The sequence below is a fragment of the Triturus cristatus genome, chromosome 5_2, assembly GCF_964204655.1.
Source record: "Triturus cristatus chromosome 5_2, aTriCri1.1, whole genome shotgun sequence".
Lineage (NCBI taxonomy): Eukaryota > Metazoa > Chordata > Amphibia > Caudata > Salamandridae > Triturus > Triturus cristatus.
Genome location: NC_140588.1, coordinates 1,021,838,804 through 1,021,855,301, shown reverse-complemented (window position 1 = coordinate 1,021,855,301; position 16,498 = coordinate 1,021,838,804). Strand labels below are relative to the sequence as shown.

At 47.3% G+C, this 16,498-nt stretch overlaps 1 protein-coding gene across 1 annotated transcript in view; it reads right to left on the bottom strand.

Moving 5' to 3' along the window:
* Positions 1-225: 225 nt before the first annotated feature.
* The window catches only part of LOC146829606 (G protein-coupled receptor 83-like), a 125,917-nt gene continuing 109,644 nt past the window's right edge, over positions 226-16,498 (bottom strand). Inside the window, exon 4 of the mRNA XM_085606703.1 lies at positions 226-888. Within this exon, the coding sequence (XP_085462829.1) occupies positions 267-888 (622 nt within the window). The 3' untranslated portion in view covers positions 226-266. The remainder of the gene's footprint in view (positions 889-16,498) is intronic.

Below are 16,498 nucleotides of genomic sequence, written 5' to 3'. Positions count from 1 at the left end.
AAACTTTTTATTTTGCTCACTTTATATTAAGCACTTAATTATCTAAGAAACTTGGGCCTCTGTTCATCTCTGTGTCTGTTTAATAATGGAATCTACTATTTTCAGGTAAAGGATGAATTATTCGACCAAAGAAGTTCTACCTTGCTGTGGGAAAACCAGGACAGTTTCCACTAACATGGAATAAAAAAGACTTCTCCACAGTTCAATCATGTACAATGAGGCCCTAATGAAACACAACACAAGTTCACGGTTGAGTTGAAGCCCGCTTAGCCCATATTCACGATGGGCTCAACAATGGAAATGTCGGTCCTTCCTGAGTTGGCATTAGAGGTTGACCGGTTGCTTTTTGAGGGTTTCCCACTCTTATAGTTACCGTTTTCCACCCAGGCATGCCTCAACGGAGGGGAGATAGCATGCAGGGCGTGGCCTTGGGCAGCGCTCTTCCGCCGGCACACGCACAGGAGAGACTTGAGTTCCGTACGGAAGCTCTCATTCAGCCAGCAGTAGATGAAGGGATTGTAGCAGGTGCTGCTCATTGCGAACCAGTGAAAGGCAAAGTAGAGCGCGTTGTTGCTGCTGATGACCTTGCTGGACATGAGCACCAGGTAGCAGTTCAAGGGGAACCAACAGACGGCAAAGACGACCACCACCAACATGAGCATCTTGAGGGTCATCTTCTTCTTACGGCGGTGCGCGTAATACTGTTCCATGGTGATGTCCCCTATGGCATTACGCAACCACAAGTTCTTGGCCACTGTTGTGTAAGTGATGGAAATGACCAGCAGGGGTAAGACGTATAAAAGTACAAAGGTTCCCAAGTCCAGATATTTCCAGAAGAGGTCTGATGGCTGGGGGAAGCTGTGCAGACAGACCATCCTCACCGTGGTGCTGGAGAAGAAAGAAAAAAGATTTTCATTTGACAGATATAAAGAACGACTCTGAAGCATGGTGAATGTAGTACTGGTTAACATGATGAATAAAACACTGATCAGATTTTATTCTGGATTAAAATAGTTTTTACTGAATTTGACTCACAGTTCAAAACCTGAGTAAACCAAATATTAAATGTATTTATTTAAAAGAAATGTCATCACTACATACAGACACATCAGAAGATGTATTGCTTCTTCCTCAGTTGTCACAGTGGTGGCAGGACTGGCTGAAGTGAGCGACTGCCTGGGCAACAGTAAAGCCGAGAAGGCCTGATGCTCTGGCAGCATGGCGGTAGTGCATGAGAAGCATGCTGAGCAGGCCTGATACATCGGCAGCATGGCGGTAGTGCATGAGAAGCATCCCGAGCAGGCCTGATGCATCGGCAGCATGGCGGTAGTGCATGAGAAGCGCCCCGAGCAGGACTGATGCATCGGCAGCATGGCGGTAGTGCATGAGAAGCATGCCGAGCAGGCCTGATGCACTGGCAGCATTACGGTAGTGCATGAGAAGCGTGTCGAGCAGGCCTGATACACCGGCAGCATGGCGGTAGGGTAGTGCATGAGAAGCGCGTCGAGCAGGCCTGATGCACCGGCAGCATGGCGGTAGTGCATGAGAAGCGTGCCGAGCAGGCCTGACACACCTGCAGAATGGCGGTAGTGATTTAAAAAGCATGCCAAGCAGGACTGATGCACCAGCAGCATGGCAGTAGTGCATGAGTAGCACACCGAGCAGGCCTGATGCACCAGCAGCATGGTGGTAGTGCATGAGAAGCGCGCCGAGCAGGCCTGGTACACCGGCAGGATGGCGGTTGGGTAGTGCATGAGAAGCACGTCGAGCAGGCCTGATGCACCGGCAGCATGGCGGTAGTGCATGAGTAGCGTGCCGAGCAGGCCTGATGCACCGGCAGCATGGCGGTAGTGATGAGAAGCATGCCGAGCAGGACTGATGCACCAGCAGCATGGCAGTAATGCATGAGTAGCACACCGAGCAGGCCTGATACATCGGCAGCATGGCGGTAGTGCATGAGAAGCATCCCGAGCAGGCCTGATGCATCGGCAGCATGGCGGTAGTGCATGAGAAGCGCCCCGAGCAGGACTGATGCATCGGCAGCATGACGGTAGTGCATGAGATGCACCCCGGGCAGGCCTGATGCATCGGCAGCATGGCGGTAGTGCATGAGAAGTGATCTGTGTAGGTCTGATGCACCGGCAGCATGGCGGTAGTGCATGAGAAGCATGCCGAGCAGGCCTGATGCACTGGCAGCATTACGGTAGTGCATGAGAAGCGTGTCGAGCAGGCCTGATACACCGGCAGCATGGCGGTAGGGTAGTCCATGAGAAGCGCGTCGAGCAGGCCTGATGCACCGGCAGCATGGCGGTAGTGCATGAAGCGCGCCGAGCAGGCCTGATGCACCGGCAGCATGGCGGTGGTGCATGAGAAGCATGGCAAGCAGATTGGCACCATGTTGAGAGCCAAGGATGATAGGCATGGGCCAGGAAATGTAGTTTGATCATCTGTTAACTGCCAGAGTCCATTGCAGATTTCAACCAAAATGGGTTAATTAGTTGAAAGAAGGTCTTGCCACAAATGGGAAATTAGGGATTTGGATCTTAAAATAATGTCAGAAATTGAAGTTTATCAAGAGCCTTTTTAAAGCCTCTGTACTCCCTTAATCCTGTCACTCGCATATACATTTCAGATCTTTCTGTTCACCAAAGCAGCCTCAGAATGAAATGTTCTTCTGAAAAGAGGGTGAAAAGCTACAGCAGCACTTTGGTATTACTACCTCAATGCTGGTCTCCTGGCATGCATGCAGTGCTGCAGTATCTACTTCTGATAATCTGACACAGAACTTCCCTGGAGGTAAGACACAGGGATCCTGATCCCACAGATGTGGCTGTGGGTGGTGTAACTTACTCTTTCCGTTGCACTGGATTACTCCTGACTTTCTCCTGGATTTAAATTTGCCGCCTGCTCCTAATAGGTGGCAAATGAATGTGGTGACTTCTGAGTTAGGTGTGTGGGAGGGAGGATGGCAGGAATAGAGGAGGGAAGAGGAAGGCAGATTTTGCCAGGGAGAGCACGTATTCCAAATGCGGAATGACGCAGGGGTGCTGCCACCACTAAAGCCTCATGTAATTTTCAGAAGTATCAGGTCTGGTCTCCCACACCTCATTGGACAGGTCTGAAAACCCGACCCTTTCAGAATCAGGTGGCGTGGAATTCAATGTGGTATTTGCACTTTGCCTGGCTTGCAATGAGGAGCTAAGAGGGGTTGGTCATTCGAGATCTTTGGAGAGAAGGAGATAATTGATGGAATGGACGGTAGTGTTGGAGAGCGGCTGACTCCTGCCGCTGATTATCTTGGTTCCCTGAAAGCCTGCAATGAAAAAAAAGACTTCCCCATCCCCCAAAAACAGCAAGAATGTTGCATTATTGTCTTTAAATATTCGACTATTGGATTGTAACATGACTCAAAGAGAGCCTCTTTTATGAATATGTTATAGTCCAATTCAGGAAGCGTAGGGCCCTGTGCATGTAGTGCTGAGTGACATCACGATTGCTGCATATAGTGCCTTACAGGGTGAGTGTGGGGTACCGAAAGAAGGATTACTAAATGCAAAACAGGATAATATGGGGGAGTTAAAATGAGTCGCAACATCCAGTTCAAACTGCCAACATATTTTTATTGTTGACGACTTGCACAATACAAGGATCACATAGCGCACCCAAGGTATATGAATAGGGCGACATATGTATACGTCAACATTTTTAACAACAATATAGGATTCATTGCACCCAAAATACAAGGAGAATCATAAGTAAAGAAAAATAAAAAGAGAAGAAAAACAAATGTGTCACATTACCACTCGTTAATATCCATTGCAATCTTAAGTATAAAGAGATGTTCCTCCATGTGAGAAGTTGGCCTGGTATATGCTGTCCACTAGTTATAATCGGCACCTTGCACCAGTCCAAACAACCCTTATTGATGATTAGGTTAAAGACAACCTTTATTGAAAGCTATCCTAGAAGTAGCTATGGAGAGCAGCCTTCAGGCTAAGTCTTGAGGAGTGTAAAGCAGCGTGGTTTACCAGATTATAACCTCTTGAATGACCAAATGAAAGGAGAACCACAAATGGTATATATAAAATATAGGTATTTATTTCGAAACACTCTCTAATAATCTCTTTATCAGATTAGAGCACAATATACACAATATTAAATCACTAGAACGACAGTAAATAGCACAATATACAATGGGCCCCAGGGGAAGAACAAACCATATATTAAGAAAGTGGTATAAGAACCACGACTTGACTAAACACAGTGCCTAGACCACATAGAATTGCTGGGACCCCAAGGAACCTCCCAAGGTAGTGACACAGGGTTACCCACGGGGGTCGTGTTCAGTGTGAGACCACAGCCGCAAGCTCCGTACAATCCTATGGGAAAGTCGCGGTTGGAATTTTAAAAATTAAGGACACTTAGGAGAGGACTTGGAGCAAACCCTTGGAGATTTAGAAGGTTTTAAGGCCAGCCCATTTGAGCACCGGAGTACTTGTGTTACCTAACCCAGGGAAGCCGGGTGCATAGGTGTCAAATAGTGTTGGGAATCTTCGTCATTTGCAATGGAGAGTTGCTGCAAAGTGCTTCTGCCGTGAAGAGGAAAAGTGTCCTGGATCAGAGATGTGAAGAATCTGAAAACAGAGGGGACAGAGTCTGTGTCACTTCAGGGTGACCAGGGGCACGGTAGACCAATGCCCACCGATGTTGGGTGTTTCAGGCGCGAAGAAGTGAAGCTTGACTCCACTGCCACGGAGACCAGGAGACGTCGACGATGACCACAATCCACAGGCGAGCTGTCCCACAAAGGATGTCGAGTGCTGGGGGGTCAGTGTTCGGTTTGGAGACCAACAAGCCTTGGCAACGGCAACCCACATGGTAAAAAGGCTTGGGTGTGGAACAGCAAGGTCATATGGACTCCCCAAGCATTGGAGAGTCAGGGCACATCTAGAGCAACCAGGTAAGCCCACTGAAAGTTAAAGTACCCACAAGTCGACGGACAAGGGATTGCGAAGGGACCTGGAGAGGAATCATTAAATACCAGCCCACAGGACACTCGAGGAGTGTAGGCCAGTAATCTTCGGTGGAATCAATGTTAGGGGTCTGGACTACAAGTAGCCCAAAGCACAGCCAAAGGGATCGCCAAAAAGCATATGCTGCTGCAAATGTGCACGGGGTTCGGGTTGCACAGTCCCCACGAGGGCTTTGGATCTCAGGTGTGCTGAGAGCACGGATCGGCCTCGGGAAAGCTTGAAAACCCACCTCCTGTGTTGCAAAATCTTCGGAGTCCTTTAGGAGCTGCATAGTTGCAAACCGGACAGATGTGTTTTTGGTGCCTGCATTGCAGGGGAGTAACTCCTTTACTCCAAGGGAGATTCTTCGGTCATCCAACATCGTGTAGATAGTTGAAGTTCTGGGATTCAGTAGCAGAGTTTCGTCCAGGTAAATCTAAAGTCCTGGAGTCAGGGGTTCCTACTTTATACCCTAGGAAGGGGTGGGACAAACTCTGGGGACCCACCTATGGGAGGGTCAGGACAGAGGGGCGGCTACACCCATGTCCTTTGCCCAGTTTCACGCCAGAGCAGGGCCTGGTAGCCCCTGCAACCAGTTTGAGCTGGACTATGCACAGGGACACCGAATGTACCCCCAGTGCAGACATCAAGGCACTCTTGGAGTGCACCCACTCAGCCCCAATACACTAAAGCCTGTCTGGGAGCTGTTCACACCGCCCTCTGACAGGAAACCTATTGTCCAGCCTCCCCTCCTGGAGTTTCGTCCAGCAGCAGGAGGGCAGACACGTGTCTGTGGCTGGCAGCATCCATTTTGTGATGCCAGGGTTCTGTGAAGCTGGTACCGGGTGTACTGGTAAAGTCATATTTGCCCTCTAGTAGGGTGGGTTTTGCTAGTGTGAGGCCCAGGAATAAGAGGTGGCGCTTGTATCTATTCCCACCAATGTCTTCTGTGATATGTAGTATAGCTAATCTTGGCAAGGGTGCAACATCCCATCCCAAAACCTCTGAGAGGCACATGAACACGCCTCTCCAGAATCTCGACAGCGCTGGACAAGACCAGACAGTATGTAGGAATGTGCCCTCCATAAGTCTGCGGCGTAAGCATTGAGGGGACGCAATAAGCCCAGCACGCCACAGCCTGCGCCTTGTATAATAGGCTCTGTGTAAATATTTGAACTGGATAAGAGGCAGACGAGCTGCAATTGCTGCACTATGAGGGGATTCCAAAGCCTCCACCCAGTCCTCCTCCTCTAACGGGCCTAGTTCTTGCTGCCATGCCTTTCTAGTTTTGTGGATGGTAGTGGGGGTGTTGTTAAGGAGAGTGCAATTGATTTTGGGTATCTTATGGTCCCCCAAGTCGCCCATGAAGACTTTAGCCTCAATGGGATTAAATTCAGGAAGCTCGGTAAGGCGGCATATATATGGGGTAAAGGCATGCCCAAACTGAAGATATCTGTAAAATTGTGTACGGGGCATACTGTATTCGACCTGTAAGTCAAGGAAGGACTTAAGAGTGCACCCATGCATCACTGCTCCCACCTTGTCTATTTCAATGGCCTCCAAGCCCCAAAACCCGGACAGATGTGCCACTTTCACAAGTTGTCCGTTGCTCCATAGTGGAGTTTCCCTTGTAGGTTTTCCCCACCAGCCCATTTGGTGAAGCACAGACCTCCAGAGCCTAAAGACCGTGGTTGTAGCTGGTGGCAGTTCACAGAGGAGTGTTGCTGAGTATAAAATCTAGTGAAGAGCGTTTTCTCCTAGTAGCCAGCGCTCCACCTCATAGGCTGGATCCTCACAGTGACCATACCACCAATCATTGAGGACAAGTAAATGGGAGGCCAAGCAGTAGGCTTGAACGTCAAAGGGTAGCCACACCGCCGGAATAGGTAGATTGAAAGCAGGATCTCAGGGATACTTGCAATGCCCCACCCCCCACACCCCCCAAAGAAAGCAGGCCAGGATAGCATTTAGTTGGCGAAACTGCGTTGGTTTTATCAGATAGGGATGATTTTGCAGTTGATAGAGGAGACGGAGCAGGGAAACCATTTTAAAGATGGCAGACCTACCAAAGAGAGTTAGGGGCAAATAGGGCCCCACACATGTCTGGTCACTAACCTGTGCCCATAGAGGGGCTAGGTTTCTGTCCCACGCCAATGCCTGGGATGATGAGAGATAAACTCCCAAATATTGAAAGCCATCAAACCCCACCACTACCTCCCGCAGCCAGTCACCCAGCCGCTCTCCGCCCCTCAACAGCCATAAAAAGGACTTCCCTCGGTTCATATAGAGACCAGATGTATCTTCAAAAATCTGCATGATGCGGAGGAGGCGTGGGCCAGATCGGTCGAGGTCTGTAAGAAAAAACAAAACATCATCCGCCTAGAGTGCTATGCAGTCGGATATGCCTGGTGCCCACTCACATCCGCGTAATTGCGCGTGAATGCATATCCAAGCCACTAGTGGCTCCATGGCAAGAGCAAAGAGATAGGGGGAGAGCGGACAGCCTTGACTTGTCCCTCGTTCAATAATGAAGCTCTCTGAAGTCGAGTCGGCCACTCGGACTGAGGCAGTTATGTCTATGTAAAGTAGGTGGATAAAGCTCAGCAATCGGGGACCAATATTGAGACGAATGAGCAAGGCAAACAAATACGTCCAGCTGAGAGAATCAGAGCCTTGTTCATGTCTGCCAGCAGGAGTGCGGCAGGGGTATCAAGCTTGCTATCCGCAGCAATTACATTGTGGGCTCGCCTGATATTATGACGTGTAGTGCAGTTTGGCATGAATCCTGCCTGGTCGGGATGGATCAGATCGGTAATATAAGGGGCTAGGTGGTTTGCTACCAATTTAGCCAGAAGGTTAGCTTCCACATTAAACAGAGAAATCGGGCGATAAGACGAGTACTGTTCCGGTGGGCGACCCGGTTTCAAGAAAACGACAATCTCTGCATGCCACCAGTCTGGCAGGAGAGCGCCACTCTCCAAGGAAACCTCCAGCACTGCGAGGTAGAGCTTTAATAGCAGAGGATGGAACTTCTGGTAAAACTCGCATGGGGCCAAGTGTTATTGTTGAAGAAAGAGGCACAATGAAAGGATTATGGTAAATAATGCTGCCTTACCTTGTAGATTTTTTGCAGGGCCTCAAACATTTCTCAGTTTCTAGAATTATTATATGCCAGTTTACAGATGTGACTAGGCAACCACTGATGTTGTGCCATGTGCATGGGTAATGGGGATCGAGTAGTCCCTGCTTGGCAAACTAGAGCAACTTCTTGTCTCTTAGGCTAAGTTTAAGTGGAGCGAGGCTGATATATGTGTCAGCTGTATTACACAACTAGTAATGTCATCTAGTAATGTTTTAGAACATATTACTCAAAGGCACAATGGCTTTCTATAAAACAGAGTAGATTTCTGTACAAATTTTAAAAAACGACTGGTTTCGATTAAAATCCAACTATCAGATTTGATGGCATGGAAGGATTAAAAAAATATATAATTTATATATTGGTGAGAGGGTGTAGCCTTACAGCTAGAGCGATCGATCTATAAGCTGGGGAACAGGGTAAGAGGCATATTATCAACGGAATGCGATAATTATCGCAAAGCACACTTAGCGCGTCTTTTACTATCGCCGGCTATCGCTGGATTACATCGCCATGTTAGCGGCGGATTATCAATACTTTGCTCAGAGGTGATGTAAAATCCAGCGATAGCGGTGAAAACCCGCAATAGCGCGAGAATTCCAGTGATATTTTGACTGCGCTAATGTAAACTTGGTAATAGGCAGGCGTGGACTCAGCCTGACAATCCACCTCCCATTGACAAGATGGCTAAATTCAGGTTTTAATCAGGCATTAAATACCAGCGATAATAACGGTTAGCGTGACTTTTATTATCACTTTGAGGGTCCGGGCCGCATTGGTAATAGAGGGAAGTTGTGTTTGTGACTGTTTCCATGTTGTTTTAGTGAGGAACGCATACTTTGCATATCATTAGCGATAAATATCGCTGACATTCAAAGCGGCAAAAGAAAACGGCTGCTATCGCACGGAAACAAGCGCTAATGCATGTTAGTGCGCCCTTGTTGATAGTGCGATAGGAAAATCGCCGATTTTCTGGTGATATGTGCCGGAAAGCGGCAACACTTCTCTCGATAATATGCCCCTAAGAATCTCGGCAATAAAGCTCAACATCCTGTGATTCTGGGCAAATCACTTAATCTCCCCGTGCCTAAAAAAAATGAACGTGTCCATTTGTAACGAAATGTGTGCTCATGTAAAGCGCTCTGATACCTGATATCTTCGGGTCTGATTTCCGCTATATAAAACTCTAAAAAAAAAAAAAGTGCAGTGGCTCCTGCCACATACACGAATTGCGAGTAATTATGTGGAAATCACTTTGGGAAGACACACTTGCATTTTTTGCCAGGTCAATTTCAGTGGGGAAATCCTGATTAAATTCACTAGGGGAAGAAACCCTGGCAATTAAAGAGACATAAATGTTTTGAAGCCGAAAGCAGCATTTTTCAGAAGTTGATTGCCCTTATCAGGAACAACTGGTAATATGTGCTGTGTATTGAACCCAGTGAATAATACCCCAGGGTGTGATAAAAACTACAACGAGTACCCGGCGACTCGCAATATGGACCTGGGAGAAAGGAAAGTTTTAACAAGAGCGATTACACTTCTTTCGGGGTACTCTAAGCAAGAAATAAAGAAGTTGCATATGTCTACGAAAATATTATTTTACAGTGATATCGAAATCAACAATTTGGGCCTTATGCTAGGAGTAGCTTGAACTAAACACCTCAGCTTTCAGTAATTTCTTAGGAGACTGTCTCAGGGAAGAAGTGATCATTACTATAAGCGAATTTAGTTGAAATTACTATATGGAGCAAATTATGAGGGGGTCATTTCTCTTGATTTGATGTAGTTGCTAAAAAATATCAAATACCATTGTAAAAATAAAAGACTCTAGAGTGATTGACCAGCATTATATTTCTGATCTTGCAGAAATTCCTTGTGAATTTTGAGGCAAAATTAGGCCATGCTGTGTGCGCTTATCTCCAAATTATTATTAAATTATTGGATTATCTCCAAATATCATTTGGAGATAATAGCGTTCTTATCAACATGGCGGGAGCACTTTCAACACAAATGTAATGCTAGAACGCCTGCTCAGAACTTTTAAAGTCAGAATCCGTTTCAATGAAACATAAAGTGAATTGTTCTGACACATAGGGATTTTTCTCCAAGGCCTGACTTTTTTTCCTAATTTTCTAGCTTGGCTCCACCATGCAAAGCGTGGTGCATCCGGCTTGAATACTTAGAGGCCCATTACGGTGTTGGGAGGATCATTTCCACCCGACACCGCATCGCTCATGGGACCACCAACACCCGGTCGATGGTCCCAACCACCTCACTAGGATGCGACTGAACCCTGTTCGGTCGCATTACTACATTTTACAATGGGAGCATGCATTACAGCTGCAAACCGGCTGTTATGCATGCTCCTATAGTAAAATGTGAGGTGAGGTTCATCCCTGCACCCAAAAGGAGGCACCTCAAGGTGCAGGGATCAGCAAGGGGGTGCCCCTCAGCCTTCAACCGGAGGCCGTACACCAAAAGGGGCCCCCAAAGATGCTTTCCGATATGGTTTCCATGTCAGACAGGCCGGCATGGTAACCATGTTGAAAACCATGATCGTAATCTCAAGGGCAGAGGCCAGCCCTTGAGATTAATAAATGGCTTCCGACTGGGGGACGGGCTCTCCAAGCCCATCGGATGCCAGCCGGAATGACCGGTTTGTTTCCTTTTCGACTGCCTCCATCCTGTTGAGGCGGTCAGAAAGGAAACTGAGTGGCTGATTCCAATGTGGGTGTAAAGGCTCCGATCCTAGGTCGGAGCCTAAACGAACTGCATTGTAATCAGCCCCTTAATATTATAAGGCCCACCCTAAGTAGGACAGGGTTTGCAGTCTAGCCAGTGACACTGTGTTAAACAAATATGCCAAGATGGAAGGCACCCATTCTCACTGCAACCTAACTTGAATTCATTTATTCAACTAAAAACATTCTTGCAAAGGTTACATTTTATGCAAAGATTGTTTTGGGGCGTTGAAGACAGGGTATGCAGATGATCTAAATTGCCATAAATTATCACATAAGTAATTACAGAAGTAAAGATTTAGGGCCACATGTATCAACCAATTTTGCTATCGCAAATAGGCCGATTCGCAGAATTGACCCATTTGGGAACGCAAAAAAAGGCTTTTTACATGTATCAAACCCTATTTTGCGATTCGGTAACCTGTTACAGAATCACAAAATGGGTTTGCGTATTGGAATTAGAAAGGGGTGTGTTTAGGGCATCCCTTCCAAATACCGAATTGCAATGGTATGAATGTTTTGTGACCATAAATGCAGTCGCAAAACATTTGCATTTTACCACCAACTTCAAGTTGGTGATAACCCATTCGCAAACAGGAAGGGATGCCCAAGGGACCCCTTCCCATTTGTGAATGTTTGTTAAAGCATTTTTTAAGAGCAGGCAGTGGTCCCATGGACCACTGCCTGCTCTTAAAAAATGAAAGGTAAACTTTTCATTTTTATTTTTGTAAAGCAACCCATTTTCCTTTAAGGAAAACGATCTATTTACAAAAAAAGATTTCTTTATTTAAAAACAATCACATACATTGAGGTTTGCTGACCTCAATAGGCCACCATTGCTGTGATTTTTACGATTCCTAATGGGTCCCAAATTATGACCTACCAGGGGTGTAACACAGGCCCCCGCAGCCCCCACGGTGCAGGGGGGCCCGAGATGCAGGGGGCCCCCTCAACACTTTACTTAGGCCTGACAGCTCCAGATTAAATCCGGAGCGGGGGCCCCTCTGTGTACCTTGCAGAGGGGCCCCTTCAATTTTTGTTACGCCACTGTGACCTACCTCATTTATATAATGAGTTAGGTAATTTGAGACACACTGGGAATCACAGAAATTGTTCAACACAATTGCATACATGCTGTTTTACGATTTCCTAATTGCAAATTGCAAGGATTCGCATTTAGGGACCCTGTTCCAGGCAGGTAGCTCTCCACGCCGCACAGCTCCACCTAACTGTCCCCGTGCTCCCGCCCTCGCTGCTGCGAGTTCGAGCCACCAGTGGTGCTTTCTCAGTTTTTCCTGTTCACCGTTTTTTGCCTTGTCATTTGCCTTTTTACATGTCTGCTGTATCTCTATTCTCTCTATTCTTTCCCGCCTATTTTGCCATTTCTGTTTTTTTTCTCCATAACCTCTCTCTAACTGTTGGCCTTTTGCCACCTCACTTTCCCCCCGCTGCATCCCCTGCGGCCCCCGCCCCCTCGCTCACCCATTCGCCTCCCACCTCCCTTTCTTAATGGCGGCTGTGGCACGCCTAAGGTGTGCCTAAGGCAAGCCCATCTGCACCCGTCTGTGCCTGGAACGTGCCCAGCATTAGACCCCCTGGCTCCCGCAAGCGTCACGACACCCGACGCCGATACAACACCAAATTCCTCAACGAAATCAACGTCGGCCGATCTCCCACCTGCTTCCAGGCCACCCCGAAACTCACCCACGGACCCTTCACCTGCCGAAGACGCCTCTTCAACAGACACCAAACATCGGCATGCCCTGCCCCTCCCTCCAGAGCAGGTCACAACCATCTCAGATGCATACTTCTTAACACCCGCTCCATCCACAAGCACGCCATCGAACTCTGGGACCTACTTGACTCATCCTCCCCGCACATCGCCTTCCTGATGGAGACCTGGATGAACCCCTCCTCGGCGCCCGACTTTGCAAATGCCATCCCGGACGACTACAAAATCACCCGCAGGGACCGCACCAACAAACCTGGAGGAGGAATCGCCATCGTCCACAGGAACACCCTCAGAATTTCGACAAGCACCGAAGACACCCTCAGCACTGCCGAACACCTGCACTTCCAGATCTACATCGATCCCAACACCACCCTCAGAGGAACCCTCATCTACAGACACCCGGACCCCGACCACAGCTCAGCGACTCTATCACCGACGTCATCAGCACACATGCCCTTGCATCCACAGACTACATCCTCCTCGGAGACCTGAACTTCCACCTCGTGAACGCCAACGACAGCAACTCCATCACCCTGCTCGACAACCTCGCCAACCTCGGACTCAAACAGCTAGTCACGACACCAACACACTCCGCCGGACACATGCTCTACCCCATGTTTTCCGCCAGCAACCACGTTACCTTCAGCAACACCACCGAACTCCACTGGACCGACCACCGCTGCATCCGCTTCTCCTTCAAGAAACACAACATGCACAACCACCCGGAAGGAATGACGGCCGTCGCAGAATGGATAAAGAGCAGTAGTCTGAAACTGAACTCTGACAAGACGGAGGTCCTCATCCTCGGCTCTACCCCCTCTGCCTGGGACAACTCCTGGTGGCCGGACATGCTGGGAGATGCACCGACACCCATCAACCATGCACGCAACCAAGGATTCATCCTGGACTCAACACTCTCTATAACCCAGCAAGTCAACACTGTCTCCTCCTCCTGCTTCAACACCCTCTGCATGCTTTGCAAGATCTACAGGTGGATCCCCACCGGAACCAGACGGCTAGTTACCCAAGCCCTCGTCAGCAGCAGGCTGGTTCGGCAACACCACCTACACAGGAACCACGGGCAGACTCCAGAAAAGACTGTAACGCATACATAACGCCTCCGCTCGCCACATCCTCGACATCCCCCGACACAGCCACATTACTGCCCACCTGAGAGACCTGCACTGGCTCCCCATCAACAAGAGGATCACCTTCAAGCTCCTCATCCACGCCCAGAAAGCACTCCACAACAGCGGACCATCATACCTCAACAAACGACTCACCTTCTACACCTCGAACCACCAGCTTCGCTCCGCTGACCTCGCCCTCCCCACCATTCCACGCATCCACTGAACAACCATCAGTGGCAGATCAGTCTCCTACCTCGCCACCAAGACATGGAACACCCTCCCCTTACTCCTGCGACAGACCAAGGACCTGCTAACCTTCAGGAGACTCCTCAAGACCTGGCTGTTCAAGCAGTAGCAGCATCCCCTCCCCAGCGCCTTGAGACCCTCACTGGTGAGTAGTGCCCTCTACAAAGGACTGACTGATTGATTGATTGAGGGAATCTCAAAACGGTGTCTTCAAACACCTTACCCTTAATATTTTTTCAAAAAAGCATTAATTTAAGATTTTTCACAATGCAAGATGGCATTGCAGTTGCCTTGACCGGGCAAACTTTGAAGAAAGGTGTCACCGTTGCTCCTACATTCTTTTAAAATTAGCCTTTAATAGTTTTGGGAGAAGATTGGTGTACAACAAATTGAGCATTTCTAGTGCCAGACACATGGTTAAGTGTTCTCATAAATAAAGTGGTGACAATGATTGAATAGTTTTCAACCAAACCAGGAGTTAAGCAAGTATTTGTACTCATCTCTTTTGTTTAAAGTATTCATTGCTGACTTTCCAGTTGCTTTGATGGTTTAAGGTTGGAGTTCACATCCCTACGGTTTCCTATGCTGTTGACATTATTCATGTGTATTTCTGGAAATAAATATTCATCAATTTGGAAAACGCTATGGCAATATTCTTTGCTAGTCCAAAATCACCTAGAAATGGTTTCTGGTGGCAATTCGATGGGCTATGGAGATTAGTTAAATTACTTTAGGATTACAATTAATAGTAAACTAAAATGGATACCTGAATTCAAAGTAAAAAATTTCCTGCACCTGCCTCTATGAAATGTCCAAGGCTATTCAAAAACAATCCTGGGGTCTTGTTAGAAGAGTCTTTGAAGATAGTCTATGTCTTCGGTTTGCAACGAGTAGCTCGGGAGCTATTGGGAGCTCACCAACATTCTTGACGTAGCTCCCCAAAGTGAAGCTCAGCCCAGTACCTCCTTCTGAGGGGATATGCACGTTGCTCATCTCAAGACCTTTAGAGTGGCAGCCAAAGTACTGGAAGGGCACCATGCTAACACACAGACATATCTATGAGCCGGCAAAGTGACCATCTGTATGCACTCTTAACCTTACAAAGACACAAGCCACAAGGAGATTGGACATGTCGTAGGCCCATCTCTCTCATTCACAATATGTTTGTGAACAATGGGCCAGAAAGAAGAATGCTGGCAGTAACCAGAGTAGAAGATAGAGCAGAGTCACATAGTGTGGGATTTCAGGAACCAGAGAGAAAGTGTGTGAGTCGGTTGCATGTTCAGCCCTAGAGCTGCCGGGAGCAGTGGCTAGATCCAGAGCTGAGATCCACTTCCAGGCCCCACGTTGCCTACATCTTTGTGTGTGTATGCATGTGTGCCCTTTTCTGTGTGTGTCTTTCTGGGGGAGTGTGTTTGGCATTGTGTATCTCTTGGATAAATATGATTGGTTCCTGGAAACAATGGCTAGTGTCAAAGACCACAACATGCACAAGGCTTTCTTTCAAACGGGGTTTCAACTCTGGCACAATTGTGTTAGTTGGTGGCATGGTAGTGGCCCTTGCATAATAACTTTCATCTTCGACATATATTGGCCTAGTTGTACATACTCTAAGCCATCAGTGACATATTGTGCGCATGACTGACCTGCATCTCCAATCACTGGCATCATAATTGCCATTACTGCTGTATTGTTAGCATCCTGGTCATTGTGGTGTCCATCCTTGGCACGGGGGTACTTCTCATACAATGGAGAGCTTCATTGGCATATTAGAGGGATCTTTGGCATTATGGCATGTAATCGTAGGGCCTGTACATTTGAAACAGATTCTGTTTATGAGAAGCATTTCGTACACTTGTATGTTTGGGGCTGTATATTTACAAAAAATGGAACCTTGTTTTCTGAAGGGAATATTATGTTATTTTCATAATGGAAAATTTAGGTTTTTTTCCCAAGATGGAAGAAGTGTGTGGTAGAAAAATGTGTTAATTTTCAGAAACTGATATGCTGAAGGAGACAAAATGGATGTATTTGGAAGACATATTTAAAGCTGGTAGTTGTACTGTCTGATGGCAGCTCAGGGTGTATTTCCTTGGGGAGAAGTAGCTCTCAGTATTGAAAAGGCCATAGAACCTGGTCCATAGTGTAAAATGGATCCAGCTGTTGTATAGTGAGTGCCAAATTGGGAAATGGAACCTGAACTGGCTGGGAGCAAATAGTTTGAAATTCGCATCAGACGTAAAAACTATTACTCTTGTGGAGGCCATTGTTTGTTTGAATTTTCAGGATAATTTAGATCACACAAATTAAATCCTTTGAGACCTGCTTAGCACTTTTTTTCACAGAAATAAACAAAGAAAGTGTAAACATTTTATTGAAACACAAACTAAAACAAAGTAAATTGTTCTGACACGTAGGGTTTTTTCTCCAAGGTCGGACATTTATTTCTTATTTTTCTAGCCTGGCTCCTCCATGATAAGTGCAGTGTCGTCCAG